Here is a 17,988-nt window from a genome sequence, read left to right as displayed (position 1 = left end):
AGTTTTAAACAAAATTTTGACATCCTTGATTTTCCTTTTATTTTTACGTATAAAATCATTTCTTACAATTTTTGACATCTGATGTCAAACACCCTCTTTAAACAAACTATGTCATGTTATTCTTCCATAAATTGTCATTTCCTTTTAGCCTATACTCAGTTATCGTCAGTTTCTGAAGCTGACTTCATAGAGAGAACGATTATCTGAAATCTAAATATCATTGGATCGATTTCTCGTGCATTTAACATTTTTCACTTTAATCTTCAACTTATTCAGTAATTCTTAGAAAGTTATTTGTCGTGACAGCTGCAGCGATAAGGTTCCGATCCAACTGCAGCTAAAGAGGCATCACTGTACCACAAATTATATCTGTCTTATACATTTCACTCCAGAGTCTTTGACTATTTAAATTTAACATTATATGAAAAGCAAACGCTTACTCCACAACGAAAGGTTCGTCAGACCTCGTCGATATTTCTTTTCAACAAGCTTGCAACGACGCTTCTATCAAGCTCAACGGAAACGATGGGAAGGACTTGTCCCCCCATTCGGTGTAGTTTGTAAAGCGGGTAGAGGGATCTACCATGGTGCATATAAATGATTGCCGAGACCGACGGAGAGGAGGACAGTCCGATCGAGATTTAGACGTGGAGAGTGTTCGACAGGAGGTTGATACTTGCGTAGAATACAAAATAATTTCGAGTTGTCTACCGCATTCAGACGTGTTCACCTACAGAAAAAAAGAAGGAAAGTCTTTCGTTCGTATCTGATACTTAAATAAGTACTTGTTTATACAGCTACTGAAAGAACAATTGTAATTTGAAAATGAGAGAAAGCATGATAAATAAATTATCAAACTTATTGGAAACCACAATGAATAACATCGTAAACGCGATTATTACCTTAAAAATATGTATAATATATTTTGGTTATATTTCTATAAATATCAGCGATTATAATGAAATATTAGGCAATCCGATCTGATAAAATGTAAATTATTCAAGAAGTCATCTGAGATATCTGAAATTTAATTTTCCAAACAATCAAATTTGAAAATTCGCTGCATGCATATGCAGTTACGTTTACAATATGGTTTTCAGACTGACGTAAAATGTCTATCGTGTATGTTAGTATATAATGCTCTGGATCATATTTTATCCTACATACTATAACAGAAATGTCTCATTTACATTTTTAAACTCAACTTTTTCGAAAACTAGGACTCAAAAAAAGAATAATTATTTAAATAAAAATAATTCTTAGATAAACTGTATAGAGAAAATAAATGACATCAAGATGTCTTCAACGTAGCAACCACTGATTCAGATAACAGCCACTATACAAATACACAATATTAGGACTAAAATTTTACACGAAATAGAATTATACAAGGTGAGTTATTTAACTGTTTCACCTGAATTAGCTTGTAAATTATTTGTTGCATAGAGAACTGTTTCAAACGGATGTTGTTAGATATCAAGGAAAGCATACAGCATATATAATAATTAGTTGTTAATGCTCAATGTTGAGTAAAAAAATATTAAGGTATATAGAGTTAAAAATTAATAATTACTGAAATATGTTTTAATTCATTTTTAGTGCAAATAATGTTCGAAACAGTCAATATAAGTACGTCTGTAGGCGATCAAGCAATAGGATTGATACATTTTTAAGTGTTTCTGGGGTTATATTATTACATACTCTAAGGATACGATCCTTTGTGTCTTCAAGAGTCGTAGGTGGCTCGTAATGAACCTCATTTTTAGATATTCCCAAAGATAGTAATCTACTGGCATTAAGACTTAATTTTACTCAGCATTCAGTATTCTTTCTAGTAGTATAATCAAATCTAACACATTACAATTAAAAACCCAAGGCGATTTTCACATTTTGATAAAAAAGTTAAATAGCAAAAACCTAATTATTTCACTGTATTCTCTTCTAAATACCCAACAACTTTCGTTTGAAACATTGTTTATGCAATAAATGGTTTACAAGTGAATTTAGGGGAAACAGTTAAATGATTCACCTTATACATATATTCTAGTACTTTGTTGAATTTATTAAAAATAGTAATCTTTATTCGTCTAAACAGAAATTAAAATGCTCCGAGAAAAGCGGAGAAGCATTTTAACTTTCGTAAGAAGAATAGTTTTTCAGAAAAGTGTTCAAAAACTGTTTTATAAAAATAAAATTTTTTCTATTAATCCTATTTCATAGATCACTTTGCATGCATTGGCAATATCGTGTTACTACAAACATTTCACCATTTAGATGAAATTCGGTTCACTTTATTTCAATGAAAAAGCCAGCCTTCAGAACTTTGGATAAAAGACGCAGATACAGTTCGAAATCGATACCACTGTAGAGGAAATTAATCGAATTCGTGAAACTGAATGGGGGTCGAAGTATTTCACCGAAACGATAGAATACATTTTCTCGGCGCATCTATCCTATAACAGGGCCGAATCAACTTCCAGCGGAACGATATCTCGAAGGTGGAGAAGAAACTTCCTCGCATTTCGTGTCTACCGCTATCAGATTTCAACTCGGTTCGATCGGCCTGTAGCAAAAGTATTCTACTCTTCTGAAGCTTTCTTTAGAACGACTAGTCTTTGCATCGCGCCAAATGGAACTCCCGTTTCTCGAAGCATTGTGTTTTGCGGATTTCCCGCGTTTAACGTGGGATCAACAAAACCACAGATAGAAATGAAATTCCCCCGAAATTCTTCACGTTAGATCGATTTATCAACATTTAACAAGCACAGAGGGAAAACTCGAAAAGTCCTCATCAAAAATATTATGTAAGTTGCTGCATCAATTGATACACGTATTCGATTACTTGTAGGAAGGATATTCGTTGAACAGAAATGTAAGCAATGGGATTGTACTTCGTTTAAAATTGTAGGGAGCAATTTTGAAGGATCGCAGTAAATATGGGAAGGAAAGGAGGACTTATGGGAGCTTCGTATCTGAAATTCCACTCCATTGGATTATATAATAAATTAGCAGCTTTGTAGGTCTAGATTAGACTGGGGTTAAATGTTAATTGACCCTGAATCAGATCAGAGTTATGCCAAAACAGGGCTAGAATTAGGACAGGATTAGGTCAAGATTAGGTCAGTGTTGTGTCGGGATTATGTAAGGATTGAGTCGAAATTAGATTGAAGTCTATTAGATTTTAGTTAAATGCAGTCTATGCGGTACCGAATTTCTCTTTGTACGACATAAACTGCATGTGAAACAAAATTTATTAACTGCTGAAAGGGTACTTCCCAAAGTGTAAATAACTCGTGATCCTTACCTTATTCTGTATCACTTTACGAGAACAGATAATGGAATAGATAACAGGTCATTATATTATGTGACAAGCTCTTAGCGTCAAGCAGCGAATTAATTTTATTATAACTACAATACTCGTATCGGTGACGTTATCGCCAATAAGTACCATTTTACTCTTTTCTATAGGTCTCCAAATCGAACGCGCACGACGTGACGCTCGTTGATGTGTCCAGAAAGCTAACGGGGAAGTACAAGTGTGAAGTGTCTGCTGGAAGCCCCTCCTACCACACTTTGATCCAGAGAGCCAGAATGGAGGTCGTGGGTAAGTGCAACTCAGACTGAGAATTAAAAAGTTTCACCGAGTAGACAAATTCCTCATCCTGGGAGTCGTGAGCGTATAGCAGCGTAATGCCGCGCACGTGCGCGTGTACGTGCGCCCCATTTTCATGTCAGATTTAGGATCGCTGTGACTCTACCGAAAGAAACGCGACAAAGATACTGATTCGCACGGGAAGAACGTCTTTCGATAGGTATTCAGATCCTCCAACTTTTGCTTTAATTATCGTGGAATTGCAAATATCAAAATGAGAATTACCAAGAATAAAAAAATTGAACTAACAATTTGTTTCCTAATAATCAACCATTGCATTTATAAAAGTACGAAAACTAATATTAATATAAATATTAATTCGATTCTTAAGGCAGTTGTCGAAATAAAGTTTCTCAAGAATACTTGCAATTTTAATCACCTTTTAATATAAGTCTCATCTACGGTTGGTTACAAAATTTAGAGAATTTCATCATTCCAATATATATTCTGTGTAACTACAGGACGGACAGAAAGACATTTTATTACAGACAGTCGTATATTTTATTTCTAGACAAGAGTTCTTTTCACGTTGGAAGTAAGTCGTAAAATAGACGTGCGAACGAACGAATGCATTGTATTTTGTTATACAAACACTTACTTTTTGAATATTGTGAAATTCTCTATTTCACGCAATAACAAGATGCATACATAATTAGGATAATAATTAACTCTGTCAAAGAAGCTGAAAGGTGTATATGGATATAAAACGACTATTTAATGAATATACTGTTCCATACCTAATTAGAAAAAAGACTATTTGAACTAGTAAATAATATCCTAAGTTATGTTACCGTTTCTATTTAGTCATACAAAATTCACAGTCACAGGAAAGCCAAAAGTGACTTTCGACTTGCACTATGTAATCAAAGTGAAACGCGCAAACATTCTGTATACCAATAATCAGTTTATATCATAACCGCAGTGGTTTCACCACGTTATGCTATAACATTGACAACATACCAGCTGATGGTTAACCCTGTGACACTACATTGCACTATTTTATGTAGTAAAATAATATTCCATTGTTTTCATAAAATTTCCATTGTTTTCATTGTTTTCTCCTAAGTTGAAATTAAATTGAGAATACAATGTAATAAGTACTGGGAACTATATACTACAGTACTTTATACTACAGTATTTCATCGTTATAATCTCATTGTTACATTTGTTACAACATGAAATTATTTACAATAAGGAAGTTGTATTAACATGTGTGCTATCATTTACAATTTTTTATAAAACCAAACTGGAACACTGAGCATGGGTTACCTTGGTAAACGTGTCTCCCGTTGTAAAACCGCCAGTAAGCAATGAGCCTATATCAAGGGAATACTGTATCAGATTACAAGTAGGCTACCAGACCAGACTCGAGGTAACCTGAGACAAGGGGATGAAAGTTTGAAAACAAGCAGAGTCAAATTTTCCTGTCAACCTGAAATCCATTTGGCAAGGTAAAGTAACAGTGGGCTATAAAGGAAATCCTCCGGCCGATCCAGTTGTATAGGTGTTTCCTGGCCGCCAACCTCTGTCAACCCCCGTGTCTCAGGCGGCCCCGCAGTCTGGCGCGCTGCCAAACGTCGAGTTAGCGGCTTGGGGGGTTCTGGTTGCGTGTGCTAAACGACATAATTATTATGCCTTAGACGCCCCAAAAACGGACCCGACGATCGGCATCGAGAAGGAGCGCATAGCGGTAGGCGAAATACTCCGAGCGAATTGCACCACTGGTAACTCCTGGCCCGCCTCCGCCATTACGTGGAAGCTGAACGGCGAGCTGGTAAGTATATCGCCGAGCTAACTCTCTCCCTCTCGTCTCGTCCGTTGCTATAGTACGTCTTCGAGCCGTAGCTACGTGACCTTACTGGATGATTAAAGTTCCACGCGGAAGACACCCGGCTCTCCTCGTCTTCTCACGCCCCTTACACCCCTCCCTGGCCCGCGTCGTTCCGTTCCATTTACGTTCCACCCCCTAGCAATAGCTGCCACCACGCGTTCGCGCCCCCACTGGCTGTTCTTGTGAATCGCGCCGCTGCTGGCGCTGGTGGGGAGTTCCTCTGCATGGGACAAATGAAAAGTGCAGACAGGGATGGGCCGGGTAACGTCGTCAGCTGGAAAGTGTTCGCTGCTTTTGACAGGGTGCAGAACCATTCGAAGGGAGACGGTCCCTTTTCGAATGACGAGCGGGGAGTATAATACAGGGTGAAATACCTAACAAGAGAGGTCGCGAAGTGTAACCCTCGAATCTTAATAGGATTTCGAGCTTGGGATTCTGTAGCTGATAGCGTACGGTTTTGGAGAGACACGTTTACTAATTTAGCAATAAATTTGGAGGGAATAATAGAAATTATGAACAATATTCACCAAGTGAATGGTAAATTTGATGGCATGACTTTTAGCAAAAATATTTCGTACGAACTTTTGTGGTGGTTAACAATCTTTGCCTGCAATGCTGTGAAATGAAATTTTCTCCATCTATAAACTCCGCATTAACACTATGAAGACTCCTGACGTGACAGTTGCGTCATGCGAAATTAGCTGTTAGAGACCGCAGATACCACAGTCACGTCATTGTTAAATCTTAGCAGAAACAGCCACTCTTCAGCACTAGTCACTCTCGAACTACTCGATAGTTATAGTGTTAATACTTGCGAGGTTATCTAATTCCTGCGGTATGAATTTCTTATGAATAATGAGCTTAAATACTGATGAAATTGTTCACGCCTGCCTTAGTATTAATATGGTATAATTTAGATTCGCAAAGAAATAATTAAACAGTCAAATTTGAATATAACATAATAATAAGGACGACACAGTTTATTGTACTAAATCAGATAAATTGTACCAAGCGAACAGATGCGAACATACATAAGTACTTGCAGAACATTAACATGTTAAATATTTCTCATTTTATACATAGAACTTTAGCAGACGTGAAAACGAGTTCAGCACTCCCCTGTAAAGGGTATTAGTCAGGATATCATACACTCCTCGCCCATATTAATTGGAGATAGTCAGTGATACTCGTTAGTGGCGTTGTTTGGGGTTGTTAAATACGACAAGTGGATCGTGAAAGAGCTTGTAGCTACATCTCTGTATGCATCCTCATTGACCAGTATTTTATTGTGCCTCATAGTGTAAGTGTAGCATGTGAAACCGTCACCTCTTTTTCATGTGACGGCACCGATGGTTATGGACACATGCTAGTCCGCGGCAGTGACTCTCCACACATGACCATGAGTGGAATAAACTATGCAGTTTTATTACGTACATTAACCTGGCATGCTTTACAATTGTTCATAAATTTCGTTAAGTAGTATTCTGGACATGCAAATACAGAGTGACAACAGGTGTCAGAAATTTTAAAGGGTGAATCTACGTATTAAAGTAAGACGAAGATGAAGAATGGTGAAATTGCGTTTAAGGTTTCGTTTCTAATATATCAAGACTGGATGCAGACGAGCGACTTTTGTCGTTGTGATCACATAATGATAACGGCTGTTAATTAATTGTATAGTATCATCCATAAAAAGTCGTGACGAGGAATGGTTAACAACTGTTACCCTCGCGGGATTGCAACCACAAAAATCGCTTCTTTGCATCCAGCTTTAGAGTTTACGAAAAATGGGTTTGATTAGATTCATTCTGTTTTATTCTAGTAATATTGCTGTGTCTGACCTGACTGGAATCGGCTACAGACGTTTCGATATGATGCCTATTGTATCTGTCTGTTTAGACGATGTTCGATAACAAATGCAAGAAACTTCAGGGGATGATATTACATTTTAAAATAAAAGGAAAATCAAGAATGAGAAAATTGCATTTAAAGGTCCTTTTCCAAGTTACTAATTGTTGGAAAAGCATTTAAAATAGCGTGAAATTTGTCTGACCTGACGTAAGTCAGTGGAATAATCTACTGACACCACTGTGCCTAACTTTTAGCTTATACATACACACTGAGAGTAGGCACATTTCATGCGCATTTTAAGTACATCTTTATCAATTGATAACTTGGATATGGCATCTGAGATGCACTTCCCTCATTCTTGAGTTTCATCTTATTTTGACTTGCAGAGTTTGTAAGCATACGTCTCTGTAATTGATCATTGTTATGGGATCGTTATTTCATCAGGGGTCCAAGGACTGTCTTTTGTATATTTGAAGACAAAATAGCGTGATTAATTAGAAAGGTTCCACAAAAACAAACATTTCGTTAAGTCCTTTTTTTCTTAGAATACGTCGCTCAATGACAGAATATTTTCATTTCTATTCTGTCTTCGATTGAGAAAAAATCAAATATACGCTATTGTACGTTCAAAACCTCTCTATTTAATCATTTTAACTCACCCAATTACTCTTAAAAATTTTTGACACCTATTATCGAACACCTTATACGTTTTATATAAAAACAATTATATAAGCGAACTCTCATCAAAACAGTATAAAGCATAAGGTAGATGTTCCAGTAGCTGAACACTAACGCTAATTTGATTTAATCTTAAGCTTAAATTCTAATGTAAAACAGAAAATAGTATCACAAAATAGTACCTATATTTAGCGAGTGGGACACAACTCAAGTGTCGGGACATTGTATAAAAATACCTAAAAAGGTTATCCACTTATTAGGACATTTAATATCTTAAGTGTCCAGGTATTGAGATATCTACCCCAACCTAAACATTAGTATTGCCATCCATTTCGAGCGGAACAACACTTGAAATCGATCTTGTTTAAACGTCGTATTTCGTCATTGTAATTCGACGAATTGAATCTCTTCGGAATGGACAATATGCAGCGGAGATATTCTCTCGGGCGGTTATTTTTTCAGATCGTAATCGAATGAATGGGCTTTGTGATACGATAGAATGTTGATTTTCGATGGAGCGCGAAATAAAAACTCCTTGAAATGGTTTTTCGTAAAAGTTGGATAAACAAAGCACAATAATAACACCGGATCCGATCATATTTTATGTGAATTATTAATGCTCTCGATATTGCCCGTAGCCGTGGTGAGCGCGATTCAGGTCCATTGTGACGGATTAATTAATTAGAACGGTTTGATGTTCCGCTTATAATTCGTAATTAAATTGCGCAAGCGGACGAATTATCTCGACGTGTACGCTTCGCGTGTAAACACGCGTGAACATTTATTACCCGTACCATGCCATGCACGGTTCAGCGCGCAGCAATTACTTCATCCTGACACGTCAAAAATAATACTATGGTTCAATCAACTTGAACAACAAACAGTGATTGATAGTAGGCACATTCTCAAGAATACTAGATTGAAAGGCAGATATGTTGGAGAACGTTTTGTAGTAGTAAGAAGTACCATTGATAATGAGTACCTAAATATATACAGGATGGGTGGAAAATGGTAATACAACTGACCAGGGGGTAACTCTACGTAAAAACATAAGAGAAAAATGTGGTATACAGTTTTTCCATTCGAGGCTTCATTTTCGAGAAAATAAAATTTGAAGTTTACTGAACTACACAATGTGATTTACTTATCACGTATTCTGTTACCGGTTGTCTCTATCCGTGCTAGTGTTTATAAACATTGATAATGATGGGATACTGTAGAAGATACTCAGATAGTTCGTTGTCTAACAGAAGTCATAGTTTCGTTTGTTGAAAATTATTAAGTTATGGCAAGGTATTCTAATCGAGAGTATGTTGACATGTTACTCGCTTTAGGAGTTTGTGGAGGTAACACTTCTGCTGCAAGGAGATATTATACAGAAAAATTTTCTAATCACCAACTTTCGAATAGGAGAGATACAAAAAGTGGAGCAAACGACAACTGAGACTGGCTCATTTGTATCGTGTTATGAAAATCGTGGTCGTAGTTGACGATTGTATAATAGCATTGAAGATAGTATCCTATCACTATCAATGTTTATAAACATTAGCACAAATAGAGGCAACCAGTAATAGAATGCACGATATACATGCATATAGAAAAATGTTTATACGAACCTGTATTCGAATAAAATGAGTATAACAAGTGTAAAATATCTACTTACTACATCTTCTGATGTATGAATTGAACAATCCAGAAAGAGACACTCCACTGACACGACAATTAACGAAAGACCTAGTGATAAACTAATAAATGTCGTTTCACCTGATACGATTTTATAGACCACATCCCACTTTTGTTAACCTTAATGAAAGTTACTTGTTCCTCTAAAGCTCTACATAACGAACAAGAATACTTTCCAAATTGTACGTTTGCAGAGATGCTATTTAGATTCACTTGAATAGAATATTATGACTGAAGTACTAATCTATATTGCTGTGCCCGTACTGTATTTCGGTGCCTTCGGATTAAACTAATTTAAAAAAACAAAATTTATTAAAACTAATACTTGTTTTATATCGTACATGTTAAGTAAATTTGAAAAAAATAATTCGTCACTTTATGTATAAAAGTTTTCTTTGTAGTAATGATTTTAATTCGGAAGCACATAAACATGGACAAATGCCTTATTTAACATATTATGCACCAGCTCCGCGATTTTACGGAATTTTCAATCATAACATGGACTACCGATCACACGATAGTGTGGGATTCCATCACTACTACACTTTTTGCACTGAGTCTATCAACAGCGAATATTTAGCTGGCGTACAATGTGCTAAGACAAGAACAACACGTGAAGCCATAATAGTAAAAATGAAGATATTACCTCTATAGAAACACTAAATTTGAAAGTCACTGCTGCTATATAACAGTAGACATCACTTCCATATACTCTAACTCGTATTCACAATTAGTGTCTAGTAAAAGTAATACCTCTCCACAAAGACATCACATTCTCGTCACGTTTCGTTTCTTCACCTTCAACTCTTATCAATTTGAAATTCTTAGAAAATTTACTAACATCAAGTGCACCGCATTTTTCTCGCATTCCACTAGTTCCTCTAAATCGTTCGGAAAGCCGATTGTCCTAGACGTACATAAAACCTTGCAATATGGAAATGCGTCCATTTGTTTCACGAGCCAGTTAAATCGAGCATCGAGTCGAAAAAGAGGGAAAACAGGAGTGGAAGGTAACGAACGGAGGCAATCGATGTTCCTTCGATCCGATGTGTTTTCGCCGATCGGAAAACATATAACTCACCCCCATCGGCCGCGGCCATTGTAACCGGTTAAACGCGTCCGTGCGCGGAGCGGCAGCGATTTAACGGAATAATTTGGTTGATTTAACAAATACCGCGGAATAACGATTTATTTGCATACGAGGCGTCGTAACACCTACCCTACCCTCCCTCACCCCCTACGCCGATATCGCGGATGCATCTCGATGGATCTCGATAAATTTAATTCCTCGCCGCTGCACCGTACCCGAGTGGCCGATTTCGCGTTGTTGCTGAAATGCGAAATGGCGGGATAGTTACAAAACCGTAGACTGATTGAAAAATAAAGCGAGATGCAACGTCGTGCATCAGCGTGAAATAGAAAAGAACCGTCGGTGAATCGGTATTAATTGTAGGTGCGAGTGAAGTTCGCTAAAAAACTATTTTCTCTTCCGCTGAGAGAGATAACGAGAGTAGTTATGAACCGATGGTATTATGTTTATTATATAATTAGCTCAAGCTGTGAAATTCTGGTACATTTTATTGATGTATTATAAATTATTAACGCGTTTAATTCAATAATTGAATCAGATTGGCAGATATACACGCTAATTATTAAATGTACCTATTAAGGTTATTTAAAGCGTTTAAACTTATTGCACGATAATTTCATCTAAATTTAATTTCAGGCAAAATGGTCTCCAAATAAGACATTCTATGAAAACCCATCCTACCATTTCTACGATTTCATTATATCTCTCTCTATATCACTATATATCATGTGATAGTTTTGGTGGAACAGAGATATATCTAAAAAACAAATATTAATTTCGAGATACATTTATCCGAAAGAACGTCATTTGAAAATGATACTTACTCACTATTGTTACTTTAATATTAACCAAAAGTAGACAGTACACATTGTAGAATAAAAAGATAAAAAAGATATATTCACTGAGTGATCACCACACAAAATGAACTTAAGTCACGTTTCACCCACTCACCAAAATAATCAAAATCACAATTATATATATGACATTACACGAGTATAGAACTAAACTAGATACAGACTTCCGTTCACGTCAGCATTTCGCAAGGTAATAACCCGATTGCTCGTTTGAACCTCAATTGTTTCTATCGTAAACCATTGGTCCACCCCTTCCTTCTTCATAATCACCAAGACCCCTCATAAAACTACTGTTGATCCCAAGTCACCGTTTATCGTACTCGACTGTGGTCCCTTTTTCTCTTTCCGTCACTATTCATTTTTTACACACATCAATAATACTTCAAAGATCCTCGAACCAAGTAGTTATTAACTAGATTGTAAACGAAACAAAAGTTTTTCAATACTGAGTGGTAACACAATTAACCATCTACCAAAAAAAAATTTCAAAATAATTTCCTGAAAAATCTTTCCTTATTTCTAATTGTCTCACTCTTTTAGCAAACTGATGATATCTGTTTTCCAATACTTTCTCCCTCCTGATCTCAACTCCAGAATTGTGGACACAATAGTTCCTACACATTGTCTGTTTATGAACACGTTTCATCCATCTCGTATTCGACGCGAATTTAAATGCGCCCTTCGATGTCTGCGCGTTTTCACATTGATGATTCGACCCCAGCCATCTACCTGGCCGAAGAGAAAGAGAGAGACAGTGAGAGATTTATTTGACGAAATAATTCTCCCAGGCTCGACGGCCGGGAAATAAATTCGGCCGCTTTATGGGATCGGATCGGTTATAATTAACGCGTGCCGGCGACGAGTTGAAAGCAGGGCGATTTAGTTTCCTCACGGCCCGCGCGAAGCGAAATGGGTGTTTCGTGCGCTCGGATCTCGAGCGTAACTGAAAATTCGCGTGTCTAGCCGCGACACCAGCAACAATGGCCGCTGGAAAGTGCACCCGGCCAGCAATTTCACCCTGCCATTTTCGGTTTCCAGACCCGTAGTCAACTCTGATGCGTGTCACCCTCCGTTACTCTACTCTTAACTCCGTACCCCCTCATCTGGCCCCACCGCCGAGAGGACTAAGCTAACCCCACGCCATTGTCGACAAGTTTCTCTTAATGTCCTCGCAGCTCCCCTTCCTACGGCTTTTCTGGCTCGTTCCGCCTCCCACGATGTTTCCTCGAGGAAACTGCTACTCTCATTCTTTGCCCTTCTACGATTCTGGAAATCCTTTTCGTCGAGAACCAAGTGACGCGTTTGAGAGTCCTGTGAAGTTGTACAGGGAAGTATTCGATGCGGTATTTTTTGAATTTAATAGCTTCGTTGCGGCTATTAAGTTTGCTTACAATTATGGTGCTTCAGAAGTCTTTTCTTTACTCTTTTAATGAAGATACTCTTTAAGCTTGTCTAATAAATAGTTAGCTTATGCTATATTCAATTCATTTTAATACGTTGGATACAACAGTTTTGAAGCAAGCTAAATTCCGGGAAAAGTTTTATTCGATCGTGTGCTCGAAGTCATTATTTCGATCAGAGTTGCCAGGAAATTCTTCATGGGTGGTGTGAATTAGACTACGTCAAGGATCTGTGACATCGTAGGGATTAAAGGGGGAACAAGTTAGAGTCGTTGGTGGGGAACTGGCACTGTGCATTGGTAAGCAACGTGTTCTTCGATGTCCCAGTTCCCTATTACTGACTCTTACTTGTTCCCTTTCTATTCCCCACTACGTCACTAATGTAATTCTCTACGTCGATACAGAATTTTCTCGTGATCCTCCTTCCAACAGTGACATATTTACTTAGAGTTAATACTTTTCTTAGTCGCCGAGGTCTTCCTTGATACACGTATCAATCTCATATCCAACGTTAGAGGCTCCATACACGATACGACCAGGCTAGAAACGTGCCTCATGAGTCGATATCATTGAGTCTTGAGATACATGGGGCCCCACTCTTTCCTTTGTATCACCAAACTCAACATTTAATGGCATGTTAGTGACATACTCACAATTCTTTGACGTATTTTGACAGTGATATGAATACAAATTGATACGTCATCGGTCACACGAACGAGATCTGGCTGTTGCATCGAGAAATTGCATCGAGACGGACACTGAGACATGAACACTGGTACTAACACCAAAAAATTCAAACACATGTTTAAGTATACTATTACACATGTTACACATATAAAAAACACTGAATTTACTGTAGAAAGGTAGAAAATGTTCAGCTTGGCGATACAGAGTCAAGGGAGCTCTCATGTCTTCCAAGATTCAATGATACCGACTCATGAAGCACATTTCGAGCGTGGTCACATCTTGTACGGAGTCCTTAAAGTTATTAGTTGTCGAAAAAACTCCTAAGATACACGTGAAATATGTCTGTCTTAAAAACTAATTCTACTGATATTGTTACGTCTGGTCTGACTAGTAGACACCAGTAGTAGAATAGGTCATAAGTTAGACACAGTTATCGAGAATTTAGGTGTATTTTTTACAATTAATAACTCAGAAACTAAATAAGTCTTGAACATAATTTCATAATTCCTAATTTTCGTCTTATTTTAACCTGTAGATTTAATTCTTAATATTTCTGATACCTGTTATCAACCACGCTGTATATCGTATTCTGCTTTTGCAGAATATATGAACATACAAATCTAGGTATACCTATCTATGTACGTTACTAGTTTCATGTCACAGTATACCCAACACAATTCTAACATTATTTATATGCAAGCCATGTACCATAAGATTGTGCTTACAATCAAATACCTTAACGAGATGGGTCTCACAAAACACATTACGTTTGTTACCTTTGTTTCAACAGTACGGTTTTGATAATCGTATAATTGTATTACTGAATATTATGGCTAAAGTATTCTCAGTATCAGACGATAGCAATATAACAAAGTTTAATCAGAGATTTAAGTCTTTCAGCATCCAGGGACATACAGTTTTTACTGATAAGGCTTTCGAGAGTAAGCCGTGTCCTTGTGTAAGAGTGTTCCTAACGTTTCAACACCAGTGTACCATTCGACCTCCTAATGAAACTAACTGCAACGCTGGCGAAATTTTGGAAACACTCTCCCATGAGAACACGACTTACTTCCGAAATCCTCAACAGTGAGAATTCTAATATAAAGACTAATATTAATTGTAATTATCTTATTAATTATTACTATACATAGAACTTCATTTATGGTTTAATTTTCCAGGCGCCTTAGGCACCCGCTGAAGCAAACTAATTTTAATAATTACACAGTAAATAATACTACTGTATATACATATGCTTGAAAGAAGCTTGGGCATAATTCAATTATTTCAAATACTTTATTATTTGTACTTTACAAATAATATAAGGAAAGTAACTTTACTTTAATTTAAATGAAGCATTTTCAAATACTTTTTTATTTAGTTAGTTCACTCAAATAGAATAAGAAACAAGTGTTTATTCTGACACGCGATGTCATCATTTTGGTACAACTCTAGAGCGTTCTATCACTTCATAATGTGAGATACGAAACACGAATGAGTCTACATGTGTTTTGGATTGTATAAAGTATACATAATATCATTAGCTAGCATTCTTTCCGTCAGAAAAACGGATTTCGTATGGAAAGAACGCTAATTAGTGCAGTAAAAAAGGGTTTTTATCATTTCATGTACTATGATGGTTATTCCTGTCGTAATTTCATATTCATTAAATTTAGAAAGACAAAATGCACTACTAGTACCCAGGGATGTGATTTTTATGATTTTGAAGTCATAGCAATTGATTTCCTTTTAAAACCATTAGATTATAATTTCTTTGACCTTACCGAAAGAAAGTATCGACAAAAAAGATAACATGTTTTCCTCACAGAAAGAATACCAGTGTATGGCTAGCTATTCTGTAATATTTAAACCATTAAATTTACATTACATTTCTAACAGAAATACTCATTTTGACACAGGACTAGACACTTGTTAGTTGAAATAAAGATAACAAATAAAAGGAACAAATACTCTGTAGTGGACTCGGAACCAGATGTAAATGTAGACCTGACCACAAGTAGAAGTGAATGTAAACCAGATGTAGGCGCAGACCTGAACCTGCATAGCAATACGTCGTTGTCGTCCTGAGCGTTGCAAGGGAAACTTTCCCTATTCCGTTTTAACGTTCAGAGAAACATCGGCACGTGTTGTTGCATGAGAGGACCCTTTATCGAATGGCATGAAGGAATGGCGGAAGTGTCCTGGCCTTATTAAAGAAGAGTTCTCTAGCTATGCGTCCGTTTTGTATTTTATATACGAGTCCAAGTTTTAGGTGTTATGTTCTGGAATAAAGTCTAACTGTGTTACACGCAAGTGTAATTTAATCACGTATACCCAGGTCTCTCTTAAAACTCACTTATTTTTTAATACTTTTGCCTCCCTATTAGTTTAGATATAGATGGCTCTACTGCAGTTAGATAAAAAGTATAGCAAAATTAGACAGCGTGTGTATCTCGAGCACAATTTTTCCTTTCCTTCTCGCTGATAGACGTCTACTTCAAACTAGCACATTTCCTTTACCTTGTAAAAGTTTCCTTCAGAATCTCACCACTCTTCAAATCCCTCATCAACGCTGCCACTCAAACCAGAAAACCTTCCAATATTTCCACACACATCACCCACAACCGCATTATTCTCGCCCCGTGACATCAAACAACTCCAATACGATCTCTCCCCCAAAAATCAAAGAATTTCCAGCAAGCACACTTCGAGCTCCAACGTTAAGCGACTCAGCCCGCACGTACTTGATCTTCTGCCAAGAGGATCCTCGATGCGTTCCACCTATCTGGAATCAACTTTTCCCTCGTATTTTCTCGCCGCCAATTCTTCCGCCTCGCTCGCCGCGCTTCTTCCGGGAAGCTCCTCGCCGGCGCGTGAAACATCGTCGAATATTTCCAACAAATCAGCCACGGGGATCCCGTGGAACCTCGTAAATTCGCTGATCGAATCGAGTGACTGGCTGGCGAAAATTTTGATCCCCATCATTCTCCCGATGTCGCTCCTTCCTCGTTTTCTAAGACTGGTCATCGAAAAGGTATTATCTCGGTGTCTGTTTCGCGAATTTATCGAGCTGTCGCGAATCGGCAAGCACAAAAACATCGATTGTTGGAGCTATTGCCCGACTCAACTCACCGACGAACAGAGAACAGGGGTCAGTTCATCCATAATGTTGGGCACGTACTGTGCCATCTATATAACGTCTTATCGTTGTATCCCGAAGGATAATTCTTCAATGTTGCTTCAACGATTTCAGTGAAAAATCGAGTACTATACAATGCATACCGAAAATTACGAAATGCTTGTCAATTTTCATTATAATTATATTGAACACCAAATTTCCTCCGACTCGAAATTGATAGACTCTTTTAATGCTGATTGAAATTTTCTTAATTTCAATTTAAAATGTAAATTCTATTCTAAAGTCTTCATGCTCTAAAGCTGCTTTAGCTTCTTTTTCTACTGACAAAGTGATTCTGAAGTTAAGCTGAAGTTTGTGCTTAAGTAAGTGCAACGAATATACACCAAAGGGTAATTCTGTAGTTTAGTGAATTTTCTCAATTTGGATTATTTGACTTCAGTTTTGTTTTAAGTAGGAGTTTTACTTAATTGCTGAAAGAAAAACTTGATCGATGGAACTTGAAAAAATATTATATATGTTGATCTCAGGATAAAATGAAGTAGTTAACATCAGGTAGTTTGTATGGGATATAAAATGTCCCCTCAGACGCCATACAGTGTTAACCATGCACCCATCAAAGCTTTGTGCACGTACAGAAAACCAAAGAAGTTTTATCTGTATAACTTGTATGCTTAATTTTCCATCCCCTTCTGTGGGAGTTGCGAAATGGAAAAAGATTTTTATTTCAGTAAATATCCTTTTAATATGAAGTCAGATAAAGAACTGTCCGATACGAAAGTTTGTCCTTTTTTTGCGGAGAATACGATTCTATATGAAAATATATGTTTCTATTTGAAACATACTCGAGCTTCAAATAATCTTGAAAACACTCAATAAATAAGAAACAAATAGGACAGTTGTATATCCTCCTTGAACCCAAGGAACATTTGTATTTATCATATCTTCCGGAAATGTATTATTTTTGAGATATTTTCATGTACAGTTTTTAAATGAGCACCATGTATGTTAATTACTAAAAACTTTTTTTGACGTTTTTCTAATATAAACAAAAATTATATTAATTTTTCGAGCTCCCACCACTAATTTTTTGCTTTAGTGATAAAATAAAGGTCTTACAATAAAAGTT

At 36.9% G+C, this 17,988-nt stretch overlaps 1 protein-coding gene across 2 annotated transcripts in view; it reads left to right on the top strand.

The window, feature by feature from the left end:
- The window catches only part of LOC143183177 (uncharacterized), a 186,082-nt gene that overhangs the window by 129,837 nt on the left and 38,257 nt on the right, over positions 1–17,988 (top strand). For both annotated transcript variants that reach the window (XM_076384642.1, XM_076384643.1), the window contains exons 3-4: positions 3,469–3,604; positions 5,293–5,426. In XM_076384642.1, coding sequence (XP_076240757.1) covers positions 3,469–3,604; positions 5,293–5,426 — 270 coding nt within the window. The remainder of the gene's footprint in view (positions 1–3,468; positions 3,605–5,292; positions 5,427–17,988) is intronic.

Source organism: Calliopsis andreniformis, chromosome 9, assembly GCF_051401765.1.
Source record: "Calliopsis andreniformis isolate RMS-2024a chromosome 9, iyCalAndr_principal, whole genome shotgun sequence".
Taxonomy (NCBI): domain Eukaryota; kingdom Metazoa; phylum Arthropoda; class Insecta; order Hymenoptera; family Andrenidae; genus Calliopsis; species Calliopsis andreniformis.
Note: the sequence above shows the minus strand (reverse complement) of the source record. Positions and strands in the feature narration are given on the sequence as shown.